The sequence below is a fragment of the Rhinoraja longicauda genome, chromosome 10, assembly GCF_053455715.1.
Source record: "Rhinoraja longicauda isolate Sanriku21f chromosome 10, sRhiLon1.1, whole genome shotgun sequence".
Lineage (NCBI taxonomy): Eukaryota > Metazoa > Chordata > Chondrichthyes > Rajiformes > Arhynchobatidae > Rhinoraja > Rhinoraja longicauda.
Window position 1 is genome coordinate 22166733 of NC_135962.1, and position 15499 is coordinate 22182231.

General features: G+C 41.2%; 1 protein-coding gene and 1 long non-coding RNA gene across 3 annotated transcripts in view; one reads left to right on the plus strand and one right to left on the minus strand.

Annotated features, from left to right (window-relative positions):
- LOC144597269 (uncharacterized) overlaps window positions 1–15499 on the plus strand; it is a 30000-nt gene that overhangs the window by 459 nt on the left and 14042 nt on the right. The window lies entirely within an intron of this gene.
- Window positions 9631–15499, minus strand: part of LOC144597268 (rho GTPase-activating protein 11A-like) — a 31564-nt gene continuing 25695 nt past the window's right edge. For both annotated transcript variants that reach the window (XM_078406382.1, XM_078406381.1), the window contains 2 exons: window positions 12952–13099; window positions 9631–11937 (listed from right to left, as the gene is read on the minus strand). In XM_078406382.1, coding sequence (XP_078262508.1) covers window positions 10310–11937; window positions 12952–13099 — 1776 coding nt within the window. In that variant the 3' untranslated portion in view covers window positions 9631–10309. The remainder of the gene's footprint in view (window positions 11938–12951; window positions 13100–15499) is intronic.

Sequence of the window (15499 nt, forward strand, 5' to 3'; positions counted from 1 at the left end):
TCAGTGTTGTGGGGGAACAGCATATGTGAATTAACATACAGAATATATCTCATCTATCAATTCGCTTTTTACATTTTTTTTCTTAAATGTTTTCTCCCTGCTTAATTTCTCTGATTTTATTATTTCTTACTGTTTCTGACCATTTCCCTCCTATCCTTCCTCCCCAGCCTCCTCTTTTGTGCAGTTTCCCTTGTATTGCTGCTCTGACACACACTCTGTGTTTGTGTGTGAGAGGCAAGATAAGAGATAAATAGATCTTAAAGTTCATTCTCATGGATTAGAAGGAACTTTCATTTAAAGCAATATATATTTATATATTTATATTTCATGCGCACACTTCTCAGCACATGGTTCTCTCTATCATGATCACTGTTTTCTCGCATACATTTCATTAGGGGCTACCCATTCACATTTGCAATCAGTGACATCAAACTTATTTCCAGAAATCCTAATATTGTGAATAAAATAACTATGAACACATGTCAAGATATCTTTCCATTCTATATTGGTGTAATAAAATGTAATACATACCTACACTGATACAGAAGTGCTAGCTTTAGACATGAATAATGTACATAGTTTATTTTTGAATTTAACATATATAATTGAGGAGGTCGGTGCAATATAGTGCTAATCCTCACTTTTGTGAAAAACGAGTTGCATGCATTAACACGATCCTCACCCATTACCCTACAACCTGTAAAAATGTCATATTTAAATTCAACCGATAAGTTGGTCAAATAACATAGGCACCTTGTTTTTTTGTGATTTATGGATTTTTCGAATGTGAATATCTCATAACGGCACATTTGTGGGTTAGCAGTATATTGCACCAACTCGTTTTGCCTCATCTCAGTACGAAATGGCCTACCCCTTATTCTTAAACTGTGACCCCTAGTTCTCGACCCCTACATGGGGAACATTCTTCTTGCATCTAGCCTGTCTAATCCCTTAAGAATTTTATAAATTTTCTTTAAGATCCCCTTTCAGCTTTCTTAATTCCAGTGAATATAAGTGCAGTCGATCCATTCTTTCATCAAAAGGGAATTAACGTGTGAACCTACGAGGCACTCCCTCAATAGCAATAATGTCCTTCCTCAAATTAGGAGAACAAAACTGCACACAATTCTCCAGGTGCGGTCTCATCATTACCCTGCACAACTGCAGTTGGACCTCCTTGCTCCTATATTCAAATCCTCCTTTGAGTAAAGGGGCCTTCATTGACCTAATGTTGGCCTTCATGTTGGCCTTCATTGACCTAATGAAGGCCAACATGCCATTAGCTTTCTTCACTGCTTGCTGCACCTGCATGCTTACTTTTAGTGACTGATGTACAAGGATACCCAGGTCTCGTTGCACCTCTCCTTTTCCTAATCTGACTCCATTCTAATGATAATCCGCCTTCTTGTTCTTGCCACCAAAGTGCCACCAAAGTGGATATTATACTGTGTCTGCCATGTATCTGCCCACACACCCAACTTATCCAGGTCACCCTGCAGCCTCATAGCATCCTCCTCGGAGCTCACACTGCCACCCAGCTTTGTGTCATCCGCAAACTTGAAGTTGTTACATTTAATTCCCTTGTTTAAATCGTTAATATATATTGTAAATAACTGGGGTCCTAGCACTGAGCCTTGCGGCACCCCACTAGTCACTGCCTGCCATTCTGAAAAAGACCCGTTAGTTCCTGCTCTTTGCTTCCAGTCTGCAAACCAGTTCTCTATCCATATCAATACCCTACCCCCAATACCATGTGCTCTAATTTTGCACACTAATCTCTTGAGTGGGACCTTGTCAGAGGCTTTTTGAAAGCCACATCCACTGTCTCTCTCTTATCCATTCTACTGGTTACATCCTCAAAAAATTCCAGAAGATTAGTCAAGCATGATTTCCCCTTCATAAATCCATGCTGACTTTTATCACTGCTTTCCAAATGCGCTGCTATTACATCTTTAATAATCGACTCAAGCATCTTCCCCACTACCGATGTCAAGCTAACTGGTCTATAATTCCCTGTTTTCTCTCTCCGTTCTTTGTTAAACAGTGGGGTTACATTAGTTACCCTTCAGTCCACAGGAACTGATCCACAGTTTATAGAACATTGGCAAATAATCACCAATGCATCCACGATTTCTAGGGCCACCTCCTTGAGTACTCTGGGATGCAGACCATCAGGCCCTGGGGATTTATCTGCCTTCAGTCTTCAGCAGTTTACCCAGCCTTCAGTCCCAGCAGTTTACCCAGCACCGTTTCATGACTAATGTGAATATCCCTCTGTTCCTCCATCATGCTAGATCCTCGGTCCCAGTATTTCTGGGAGATTGTGTCTTCCTTAGTGAAGACAGAATCAAACAAAGTACTTATACGAAGATAACTGCAGATGCTGGTACAAATTGAAGGTATTTATTCACAAAATGCTGGAGTAACTCAGCAGGTCAGGCAGCATCTCGGGAGAGAAGGAATGGGTGATGTTTCGGGTCGAGACCCATCTTCAGACTGATGTCAGGGGGGCGGGACAAAGGAAGGATATAGGTGGAGACAGGAAGATAGAGGGAGATCTGGGAAGGAGGAGGGGACGGGAGGGACAGAGGAACTATCTAAAGTTGGAGAAGTCGATGTTCATACCACTGGGCTGCAAACTGCCCAGGAGAAATATGAGGTGCTGTTCCTCCAATTTCCGGTGGGCCTCACTATGGCACTGGAGGAGGCCCATGACAGAAAGGTCAGACTGGGAATGGGAGGGAGAGTTGAAGTGCTCGGCCACCGGGAGATCAGTTTGGTTAATGCGGACCGAGCGCAGGTGTTCAGCGAAGCGATCGCCGAGCCTGCGCTTGGTTTCACCGATGTAAATAAGTTGACATCTAGAGCAGCGGATGCAATAGATGAGGTGCAGGTGAACCTTTGTCTCACCTGGAAAAACTGTTTGGGTCCTTGGATGGAGTTGAGGGGGGAGGTAAAGGGACAGGTGTTGCATCTAGTGCGGTTGCAGGGGAAAGTGCCCGGGGTTGGGGTGGTTTGGGTAGGAAGGGACGAGTGGACCAGGGAGTTACAGAGGGAACGGTCTCTGCGGAACGCAGAGAGGGGAGGGGATGGGAAGATATGGCCAGTGGTGGGGTCCCGTTGTAGGTGACGGAAATGTTGGTGGATGATTTGTTGGATCCGCTGGCTGGTGGGATGGAAGGTGAGAACGAGGGGGATTCTGTCCTTGTTGCGAGTGGGGGACGGGGAGCAAGAGTGGAGCTGCGGGATGTAGAAGAGACCCTAGTGAGAGCCTCATCTATAATGGAGGAGGGGTAGCCCCGTTTCCTGAAGAACGAGGACATCTCTGAAGCCCTAGTGTGAAACACCTCATCCCGGGCGCAGATGCGGCGTAGACGGAGGAATTGGGAGTAGGGGATAGACTTTTTGCAGGGAACCGGGTGGGGAGAAGTGTAGTCCAGATAGCTGTGCGAGTCAGTGGGTTTATAGTAAATGTCCGTCACTAGTCTGTCTCCTGTGATGGAGATGGTGAGGTCCAGAAACGGGAGGGAGATGTCGGAGATAATCCAGGTATATTTAAGGACAGGATGTAAATTGGAGGTGAAGTGTATGAAGTTAGTAAGTTCTGCATGGGTACAAGAGGTAGCACCAATGCAGTCGTCGATGTAGCGGAGGTAGAGTTCGGGGATGGGGCCGGTGTACGCCTGGAACAGGGATTGTTCAACGCACCCGACAAAGAGGCAGGCGTAGCTAGGGCCCATGCGAGTGCCCATAGCTACGCCTCTGGTTTGGAGGAAGTGGGAGGAGTCAAAGTACTTGTTTAACTGGTCTGCCATTTCCTTGTTTCCCATTATACATTCACCCGTTTCTGACTGTAAGGGGCCTACATTTATCTTCACTAATCTTTTCCTCTTCACATATCTAAAGAAGATTTTACAGTCAGTTTTTATAATCCCCGCAAGCTTTCTTTCATGTTTTATTTTCCCCCTCTTAATTAACCCTTTTGTCCTCCTCTGTTGAATTAAATTTCTCCCAGTCCTCCAGCTTGCTGCTTCCTCTAGCCAATTTATATGTCTCTTCCTTGGATTTAACACTGTCCCTAATTTCCCCCGTTAGCCACTGTTGAGCTAATTTCCCATTGAGAGCTTATGAGGTTCCCCATTTTATTTTTGCGCTAGACAGGGATGAACAATTGTTGTAATTCATCCAGGCGATCTTTAAATCTTTGCCATTGCAAATTCACCATCAACCCTTTGTATCATTAGCCAGTCTATCCTAGCCATTTCTTGTCTCATACCATTAAAGTTACTTTTCTTTAAGTTCAGGACCCTCGTCTCTGAATTAACTCTGTCACTCTCCATTTTAATGCACAATTCCACCATATTATGGTCACTGGTGCTCGAAGGGATTTGCACAACAAGATTGCTAACTAATCCTTTCTCATTACACAATACCCAGTCTAGGATGGCCTGCCCTCTAGTTTGTTCCTCTACACATTGGCATAGAAAACCATACTGTATATAATCCAGGAAATCCTCCTCAGTGTTGTTACCAATTTGGTTAGCCCAATCTATATGTAGATTAAAGTCACCCATGATAACTGCTGTACCTTTGCCACATGCATCTCTAATTTCCTGTTTGGTGCTATCCCCAACCTCACTACTGCTATTTGGTGGTCTGAGTACATCTCCAACATGCATTTCCTGCCCTTGGCTATTTCACAGTTCCACCCATACAGATTCTACAGCATCCAAGCTAATGTCTCTCCTTACCATTGCATTAATCTCCTATTTAACCAGCAATGCCACCCCATCTCTTCTTCCTTCCTGAATATTGAATACCCTGCATATTGAGCTCCCAGTCTTGGTCACCCTGGAGCCATATCTCTGTAATCCCAACCATATCATAATCTTACTGAGAGTTTAATTATGAAGAGCAGCGAAGCTGGGTAAACTGGAATTCCCTGCACCTGAAGAGAGATAGGAAGACAGAGCCATACAGCATGGTTACAGACCATAATGCCCATGGGCCTATGCCAAACAAGGAACCCCATCTACACTAGTTCCACCTGACCACGATGGGCCGTGTTCCTTTAAGGGCGGGAGTGGAAATGATGCAAATTACCTGATTATTATTCAACAATTACATTAGCAAATTCATCAAATGGATACTTCTCATTTGTTCTGATCGACCTCAAAGCCATTCAAATGTTTCTGTTGTATTACCTGTTGTATTGGAACGGTATAGGAAAGAACTGCAGATGCTGGTTTAAATCGAAGGTAGACACAAAATGCTGGAGTAACTCAGCCGCTCAGGCAGCATCTTGAGAGAGAAGGAATGGGTGATGTTTCGTGTTGAGACCCTTCAGACTGATGTCAGGGGAGGGGGCGGGACAAAGATAGAATGTAGTCGGAGACAGGAAGACTAGAGGGAGAACTGGGAAGGGGGAGGGGATAGAAAGGGAAAGCAGGGATGATCTGAAGTTAGTCATGTTGGAAGTGAAAAAGTTGGTAAATACTCAGGTTTAGATTGGATTAGGATCACTTGTGGTTGTGATTAGACTTTAGATATAGCACTGAAACAGGCCCTTCGGCCCATCAAGCCGGCGCCAACCAAAAAGTCACCATGTATACTAACCTGCACACACTCAGGACAATTTTACAACTAAACAAAGCCAATTAACCTACAAATCTATACGTATTTGCAGTGTAGATGGAAACCAGAGCACCCAGAGAAAAATAACGCGGTCACATGGAGATCATACAAACCACACGCAGACAGCACAGGATTGAACCCAGGTGTCTGGCGCTGTAAGGCAGCAACTCTACCTTTGCGTCACTGTGCCCCGTGTTAGATTTTAGTTTTGTACTCTTCCATGTCAAGTACAATTTTTGGCCTGGGGCACTCACAGTTGTATTACACAGTATCCTGGAATTTGTCCAATCTCTTAATTCTTATGATCTTGACCTCGGGAGAAGCTGGCAGAGATTAAAAGAAACTGAATGCTAGAAAGAGTGGAACACATATTTGAAGATTTTATCAAGGAACTGAGTTGTAGGGAGATATTTTGCAGTCTAAGAATTTATCCCTTGGGGTGTAGGAGATTGAGGAGAATATAAAAATCATGAGTGTAAATAGGGTGAATGCACAGTCTTATTTCCACAGTTGGGAAGTCAAGAACTACCTGCCTTAGTGTGCATAGGTTTAAGATGGGAGGGGAAAGATTTAATAAGGATGTGAGGGAAACATTTTCACTCAGAGGCTTGTACGTATGAGGTTCTACCTGCCTTAGCCAGAGAAAGTGGTTGAGGCAAGTTCAATACAACTTTTAAAAGACATTTGAACAGGGATAGGAAAGATTTAGAGGAATAAAGGTCAAACATGGCAAATGGGCATCATTGTTGACATGGATGAGTTGGGCCAAACGACCTGTTTCTGTGCTGTATGACTCTGAGTCTATGACTCTAAACGCTGAAGAATTATAATTTAATGTTACAAGTGAACAGAAAACTAATAGTGAATAATGAAGGAAGATTTTTGTTTACAACCAATATAGTAAAACTACGATAGTCCCTTATTAGAAACCATGATGATTTGACTTTGACTCATCAGCTGAGCACCTTTCCCACTTACCCAGTCTCCAGTTCCTGTGCTCCCTCCAGCAAACCAGGGGCCCCACTTCTCTCACTCGCTTTCAACATACCTGGTTCTCTGGAAAATGTATTACAACATGAAAAAAGAATGAAGAACATTTTAGTTTAGTTTAGAGATATAAAATGGAAACAGGCCCTTCGGTCCATGCCATCCATCGATCACCGTTTACACTAGTTCTATGTTATCCCCTACACACTAGGGGCAATTTACAAAGGTCAATTAATCAATATAGCCCCACGTTTTTGTGACGTGATAGGAAGCCGGAGCACCCCAAAAAAACCCACACGGTCACAAGGAAAATGTGCAAACTCTTCAGACAGCAGCCGCGGTCAGGATCGAACAAGGGTCTCTGGTGCTGTGAGGCAGCAGTTCTACCAGTTGCACCACTGAGGTATTGATAGATACTCGACCAAGTGGACCCATTAGGCCCAAACCCCTCCTGCATTGGTGCAGCACCATCTCCTCCCCCCGTACCCCTCCCCTCCTTCCCTAGGAGATAGATCTAAACTTAAAAATATAACACCGATTTCAATGAAACTTCTTCCATTAACACCAAAGGGACGGGGGGGGGGGTAAGGTGGGCCTAAAATTGCCGCGCTATTGTGTACCATTTTGGCTGTAGTTCAGGAACAAACAAACGAGTTTTAATATATAGATAACATCCAATTGTTATCCAATCTACCAGTCCAGCACCACTGATGTCTCGAGCGTGTCAGATTATTGGAATTTTACTGTCAGAAGTCTCCTGCTCAACTGTGCTAGAATCTGTGGTTCCACATTGGCCTCCTCAGTTACATTGGAGCCCACTGCACTAGTTTTAGTTTACTGTAGTCAGTGTGCCACATAATATTTGTGTAGGTTTTCAAGAGAGTTAGATTTAGCTCTTAGTGCTAAAGGAATTAAGGGATGTGGGGAAAAAGCAGGAACGGGGTACTGATTTTAGATGATCTGCTATGATCATATTGAATGGCTGTGCTGGCTCGAAGTACCGAATGGCCTACTCCTGCACCTATTTTTCTATGTTCATCCATTAAGACACCAATTCCTTTAAGGAGAATGTAGAAACAAGGTACTGCAGATGCTGGTTTACAAAAAAGACACAAAGTCCTGACCCAAAACATCACCTATTGAACTTCTCCAGAGATGTGCTCACCCAGTTACTCCAGCACTTTGCATCTTATTTCCCTTACGGAGGAGTTGACATTATATTGTATTACCTCCCTCTAGTGGTCAGATAACAACAGGAAAATAAGGCAGATTTGCCGATCTAGAAACACTTGCTTGACTGTAAATCTTTGGGTGTTTTACTTGCTAATTGCAGTCAGAATGGTGTTAGCATTATAATTGCTGCAGAGGAGAAAAGAATACAAACCTAAGATTGTTTTAGTCGTAAACGTTGCTTTCCTTTTGAAAAGTTTGGGATTTTTCTCAGGAGCTGTGGAGCAGTCTGGTTTTCTCACACAGCCAAACCCAGCATTCATATGAAAATATTCCACTCTCTGCTGGTGTTGTTATTGGATACTCTGCCTATGGTATGGGTTAGGAAGGGAAGTTGTAGGCATGTATGAACGTGCAAACTCAAAGGAAGCTACCAGCGAAAAGGGTCTGAATGTCTAGCAGGCACTTGATGTTGCAGTTAAGCAATATCATTGCAGCAAAGGCTAGGACAGTTCACAAGATAGATCCCAACTCATTGGCATCAGGCAATCAAGCAATGTGAAACCTATCTAGAAATTATTTTAGCTGGCCACATCTGAAGTCCGGATATGAATGATAATGTTGGCTGCGTACAACTACCTTATCGAGTACTAAAGATAGAACAATCAAACTGCAGACATATTTAATTCATTGTGTCACTGTACCTCCAAGTGTGTTATAGCTGTAATACACAGACATAAATGGTTATTCCATTTAAGTTTGTTCCTCTGATGAGACATGATCTTACCCTCTACTGTATCTGAATATATTCTGCATGGACAGAAAGATGAATGTGAGGATATCACATTGTTACCATGATGCGAAAAAAATGCATGAATTAAGCATTCTGAATTGATGTTCAACAAGTTACTTTGAAGCAATTGTATGGAATAACACTTGGGATGGCTCTAATCGTGCAAGTTGCCAATCTTTTACCTGATGGCTGGGAATAAAACAAGTTGGAGCACACTGAAATCAAGAAAATTATTGGAATCCACCAAGAGCTTCTGTGACCCCTTGACTCCAGTGGAACAAACCAGTTGAAAATGTGTGTGAATTTTGCAGATCCATTCACATTAAAAAATATTCATGATTGTGGTGGATACATATTCAAAGTGATTGCAGTCGCTTACAATTGATAATTATTTATCTCAAACAATAATGTGGTGATTGTCCAGAGTTACTTGTAATAGATTTGGACATTTGGCAAATTAAGCACCAAATCATCGACTCCATACCAGCAGGCCTCAAATCAGTTGGTGTAAAGTGTCGTTCAGACTACAAAAGGTGGACTAAAAAAAGAGAGGTGAAATTCTGACCAAAGTTGCAATGGTGCATTTAAGCACCTCACATATATAACTATAGTTATATTAATGATGGCAGGATATCTCAAAATCAAATTTGGATTTGGTGCATCCAGAGGTTAGTGCCACTATATGCTTCAAACACCTGGTGGTTTCCTATTGTGACAATACTGGGACGTGTCTATTTTGGGAGTCTAGTGTTGGAAACAATTGAGTGTAACTAATGTCTCAGTGCTCGAGAGATTTGCACCCAGCAGGTGCACACCCGTCTAGTTAATTTCACTGCCAATCTTTATTATTCAGAAGTTATTAAGATTATGCTTCTCTTGTAGATTCAGTGTTATCTGGAGACAAATATAAATGGCATTGGTGGCTGTAATTTAACATCTGATGTAACACAACAGCACAGCAAATAGGAGAACACTTTTTATTATTTCAAATACTGCAAACATTCATCATCCAAACTTATTTTTGTCTGATATGAATAGTTTCTTACTGATCGTATTTATTCTCCTCAATCAACTGGCAATCACACTTGAATTATTAGTTACAAAATTGCTGCAAAAAGTTCAACGATTCTTATGTGATTTTCTTTATAACACAGTACTCTGTTTATAGAGTACTTGAGCTATTCTGTTCAAAGCTACAGTATAATAACTAAAAGTGCTTAACACGATTTCTGGATAAGAAGATTTCAATACAAAATAAATAGTTTTAAATAGAATCAAGATGGCAAGCCCAGCTGGACAGCCAGCTATATACATTAGTATAATGTTGGACACCACTGAACAGCCAATTTTTTACGATGATTTTCTTAAAATGTCTACATTATTTTTGGTTAAACATTAATAAAATCATAGTAATTTATTCAGCATGCCTTTTCATTTCTACTATCAACACAAACTGTTAGCTGACCCATAGCACTTGTAGAGTAGTCCGGTTTAGACACACGGTATCATAATACATTGGAATACTTGTAAAAGGATATTATCCAATTACAAAAATTGTTCAGCATTATATTCAGAAAATCGTTACACAATTTAAGTTTAATAAACCCCAGCATTCAAAATAATTACAACTTAAAAATCAACAATAAAATTAACTTAAACAAAATGTGCAATTGGAAGCATCAAACAGCAGCAATGCAATGAGAAAAATAAAGTTTTCCCATAGATTTAGAGGTCTATGGCTTTAGTTGTAAGTTTTGTTGTTGATATCGGGCACTTTGGTGAACCTTTGTATTTATTTTTTTCTTTTTCCGAAACTTTATGCAGCACATTAGAAAATGATTTTTCTGGAGTTGCACCAGATCCTTTGGTAAGTACTTTGTGCTTTGGCAGCACACAATCAACTAGATGAATTCTTGAAATTTTCCTATTAGTCCAATCCTCAAAAACAGACTGGTTGCCTCTTTGATCAGAGTTCTTGTGCTGGCTGCCCAAATTCTTTTCTTTATAAGCTCCAGAGTGTTTTGTATGTATTGGTAATCTGGCTTTGCAAAACCTTTCAGTAGATAAATGACATGCATCATTTCTTTGATTACTTTGCTTTATACTTACATTTTGTTTTACTGTAAATGTATTTGTATTAAATGACAAACCACTTTCATAATTTAATGGCTTAACTTTTGGAGAACCAACTGCAATTTTATATGATCTGGTCCTGCTGGGTACTAATTTGTCACTGCCAGATGATAAGGCATTTATCCTTCTAATGGACTGATGGACTGGAGTACGTCTGAACTTTAAAGGTGATAGAACATCTTTATGTTTTAGAGTTCGATCATTCAAAGAAAGGCTATTAAATCGATGAATATGTTCAACTACTTTGAAGTGATGACCACATTCAGTCTCTGGCATAGCTTCTGCTGAAATCTTTCTTTCCAAAATAGGCATCCTTGAAGGGAATTCTGAAACTGGAGTTGTATCTGCAGAAGTCCAGATATCATTCCTTTTACCCAATTCATTGGTTGAGAATGCATCAAAATGATGCTGATCATCATCTACGTCTGATGAGGTTGGCAGAGTTAATATCTCCACAGGAATACTATTTTCATCCTGCACTTTCTGTTTATGGTTGGACTCAGGAAATGACAGTACTGGTATTGAAAGTACCTTAACACACTTTTTGTCCAAATTAGGAGCTACAGCTAAAGGTAGAAAAGGCATGCTTTTGTTTGGTAGAACGGCAACTCTATTTTTCTCCTGCTGATCCAAACTACTTGAGCAATTTAGATTATTGTACATCCCAGGTGTTTTGCTCATGGTGGTTCGGCAGGGATTTATTTCAACATTTTCAGGTATTATATTTGTAACTGGTTGGGATGGCAATTTGGAGGATGACCATTTTTGATTGGAGAGACCTTCTAATGGTTGATCCTCCTTCTGAGGGGTGGATGTACTGGATGTCTGTTGAGTAAGCAAATTACTTCGACATAAATCATTCTCGGTGGAAGATCTGTGGCTGACACTCAATGAACAGAGGCCATTTCCTGAATCGGAAAATGCCTTTTTAATTTTCACAGTTTCTCCAGTCTGATTTAATGAATCATTGCTCTTTTTCTGAATTATGTTCTGATTCTGTAAATCCACTGGTACAGTGGGTGGTTTTCCAATGACTAGTGCAGGCTCTGATTGACTGCTTCTGGAATTGAGATAACTCTCTAAGGTGGTTTCCATTTCCACATGGTTACACGTTACTTGGGACACTGCAGGACTAGCACCATTCCAGGACATTCGATGTGCATCTTTATTGCTTATTGGAGTAAGAAGATTTTCTTCAGATTTACTTCTGCGCTTCCAACCTGAAAAGTAAAGAGATATAATAAATAGAAAACCTAATTTCCAATCATACAAAGTGATGCAGGGAACTAGCAATTATTTATTTTACATTTGATAGTTACAGCATTGTAGTAGACAGCAATGAGTTGAAACAATATAGATAAGAGAGCAGAAGGACCATGTTTGATGAAATTAAAACTTGCATTTATGAGGGGAGGATATCATTTTTCCTTCCTCTCTAGATGGTATGAGCAACTTTATTTTCTCCCAAACCCCAGCAAGTATTATTGCTTCTGGATGGATGGTCATTATACTCCATGCCCTTGTTTATTTAGGCAAATATACAGTGGTGTGGTAAAGTCTGCCTATTTGACAGGAATACAGACTGCCAGCTCAAAATCAAAAGATGTTGAAGTTAATCCTTTTTCACCTGCATTGCCATCCAATAAGATCAGATAAATTGTTTACCTCAAAATACACATAATTCAAGCTAATTCTGTCCATTGTTATTTTCTTCTTCTGGAGCAGCACCTTGTGGTGGAGAATGACTTGCTTTCACTATGGTGCTCCGAATGCAGAGGTTAATGATGAGGCCAATTTGGTAACCACATTTCTTCTACATTTGGTTAGGTGTCTGATGGGGTAACTGGGTGGGTATAGCTCAACTCCAATAATCTGGCAGATTCAGCGCATTGATTGGTTGAATTTCTGGTCCACTGGATATTATTTATATTCATACCTCACTCTTAATTATTTTGTGCTACACAGTATACATTTTCCAGTGAACCAGGCGAATAGAAAGGGAGATGGGCCCAAATACCTATTAAGTTGAAAGGAAGCACAGGAAATAGAGCGAGTGTGGCAACTATTATTTGGTGTACCAGGTGTAGAACCATCAGGATTGTGGGCTGGTGTTATTATGGGGGAAAAGGGTGTGTGTGAAAGGACTAGGGTAGATAGGAAGAGAGAGAAAGGGACAGACAGGGTCTGGGTTATCTAAAATTGGAGAATTCAATGCTCAGCTTTTTAATATTTACCCTTTGCATCTTTGTGCCTTCGATCCTGAGTTAATGGCAGATCTTCCACTGAGAACCAGTTGTGACTGCAACTGTCACCTTGATTTGCTAGTCGCCAGCCAATGTTTTCTGAACCCTTTGGTGCTGGGATTCCAGAAGAGATGGTATTCTGCACAGAAGCAAAACATCTTGTAAGTCGAACTTGATTTTAAATGATGCTTAGGTCAAATTGGCTTGGAGTTCAGTACAACAGGTTTGTAATTTACATTAATGAACAATGTCAGGACATTTTGGTTCAGGTTTGGAGTTATAATGGAAAAGTTAATGGTGCTCATCATTAAGGAATAATGTGGTGGTCAGCTTTTCATGGTCATGCATGTACAATAAAACGCAGAGTGGATTTCATGAGATAAATGTTGCTATTTCAATTCTTAGATTGGAGCCATTTTTTGTATGAAAATATAATCTAGAAATATGCGAGTCTTGATACAAACTTGTATCAAGTTTTTGTGACATGACAAAACATTTGAATCTTTTGTATATTAACAATAATTTGAAATAATTTCCAACTAACAAAGTAGCTCATGTAAGAAGTCTGGTAAGCCCTTTCCATTATCTAGAACTTTATTTTCCGAGTTTAAATTATTATTTTTTTAATGCAGAAAGTAACTCAGCAGGTCAGACAGCATCTCTGGAGAACATGGATGGGTGACATTGAGTTGGGACTAATCTTAAATTATCAACATGTGTTTGTTGGAATTTTGTAAATTATACACCAGACTCTCTGACTGTGCAGACAGTAAAGATAAGGTTAAAACATATTTACAATTTCACGAAAGAAACAATATACATAAACTACAAAGTGCAAAACTGAAGCAAAAGTCCCAGTCACCTGCGGTCACTCCCTCCTCCCCTCTCCCATCAGACAAGAGGTACAAAGGTTTGAAAACGCATATCTCCAGGTTCAGGGACAATTTCTTCCCAATGGTTATTAGGCAACTGAACCACCCAACCATCAGAGAGCAGTCCTGACATACCATCTACCTCATTGTAAACCTTCAAACTATCTTCAATCGGACTTTACCTTGCACTGAACATTATTCCCTGTTAAAATGATTGAACAAATGAATGAAAGATATGTGAAAAAGTAACGATGATAAAAAGAAACAGGCCATTGTCAACTGTGGACTAGGTGAAAACAAGTTACAGACAATGTGACTCCACAAGATGATTTGAGTGGGGGAGGGATGGAGAGAGAAGGGATGCAAGGGTCACAAAGTTAGATAAATTAATATTCATACTGATGGGTTGCAAGCCGCCCAAACAAAATGAGGTGCTGTTCCTCCAATTTGCATTTGTCCTCATTCTGACAATGGAGAAGGCCCAGGACAGAAAGGTCAGCATGGGAAGGGGAATTTAAGTGTTTGGAAACTGGGAGATCAGGTAGGCCAAGGAAGACTGAGCGAAGATGTTAAGTGAAACGATCGCCTGGTCTACGTTTAGTCTTGCCGATGTATACGAGTCCACACCTTGAACAACAGATACAGTAGATCAGGTTGGAGGAGGTGCAAGTGAACCTCTGCCTAACCTGAAAGGACTGCCGGGGTCCCTTGGTGTTGAGGGAGGAGGTATAGGGATAGGTGTCGCATCTTCTGTGGTTGCTGGGGAAGGTACCTGGGGAGGGGGTGGGAAGGGATGCGTTAACCAGGGAGTTTTGGGGGGGGGGGGGGATGGGAACAGTCTTTTCGGAAGGCGGAAAGGGGTGGAGATGGGTTGATGTGACTAGGGGTGGTATGTCGGAGTGTTGTATCCGATGGCTGATGAGGTGAAAGGTAAAGACTAGGGGGAACACGAGCAGAGTTGTGGGGCACCGAGGAGACACATGTGAGGGCTTTATCTTTGATGAACGAGGGGAACCCCTGTTCCCTAAAGAATGAGGATATCTCGGATGTCCTGGTGGGCCTTTAACCTGCTGTGCCACACCATTTAATTCCCTTTATCATTCAGTCACCGGGCTAGTAAAAATTCTATTCACCTAAGAAAAAGACCAAAGCAGGAGCAGAAGGAAAGACATGAAGGAATTGGTTAAATTAGGTTGACATAATCTGTGCTCCTTTTGAATTTTATGCCTACTTGGTAATTCAATAATTCCAAGAAGTCTACCCAAAACATCTAAATGAAACGCAGAAAAACTTTCAGAAATTAATAAAAAACAGTACAGTGGAATAAAAAAAATTGCCGCTGCTGAAAATTAAAAAAAGTGGGTTTTAATGGAAAAGTGGAATGAAGGGCCATTCATCCAAATGAGAAAAAACAAGAATGTTTCAAGTTGCGTGAGGGGTAACTGCGGAGAGAGGGTGTCATGGTTATACAGTACAGAAACGGGCCCTTCAGCCATGGAATGCCTGTGCTAGGGTGACTTATCCCTATCTACTTCTCCCCTACTCACAGCACTTTCCCTTGCAATTGCATGAGATACAACACATACACATGACCTCTTCCCATTCCAGCATCCAGGAACCCAAATAGTCCTTCCATGTGAAGTAGAAATTCACTTGCACTTCATATT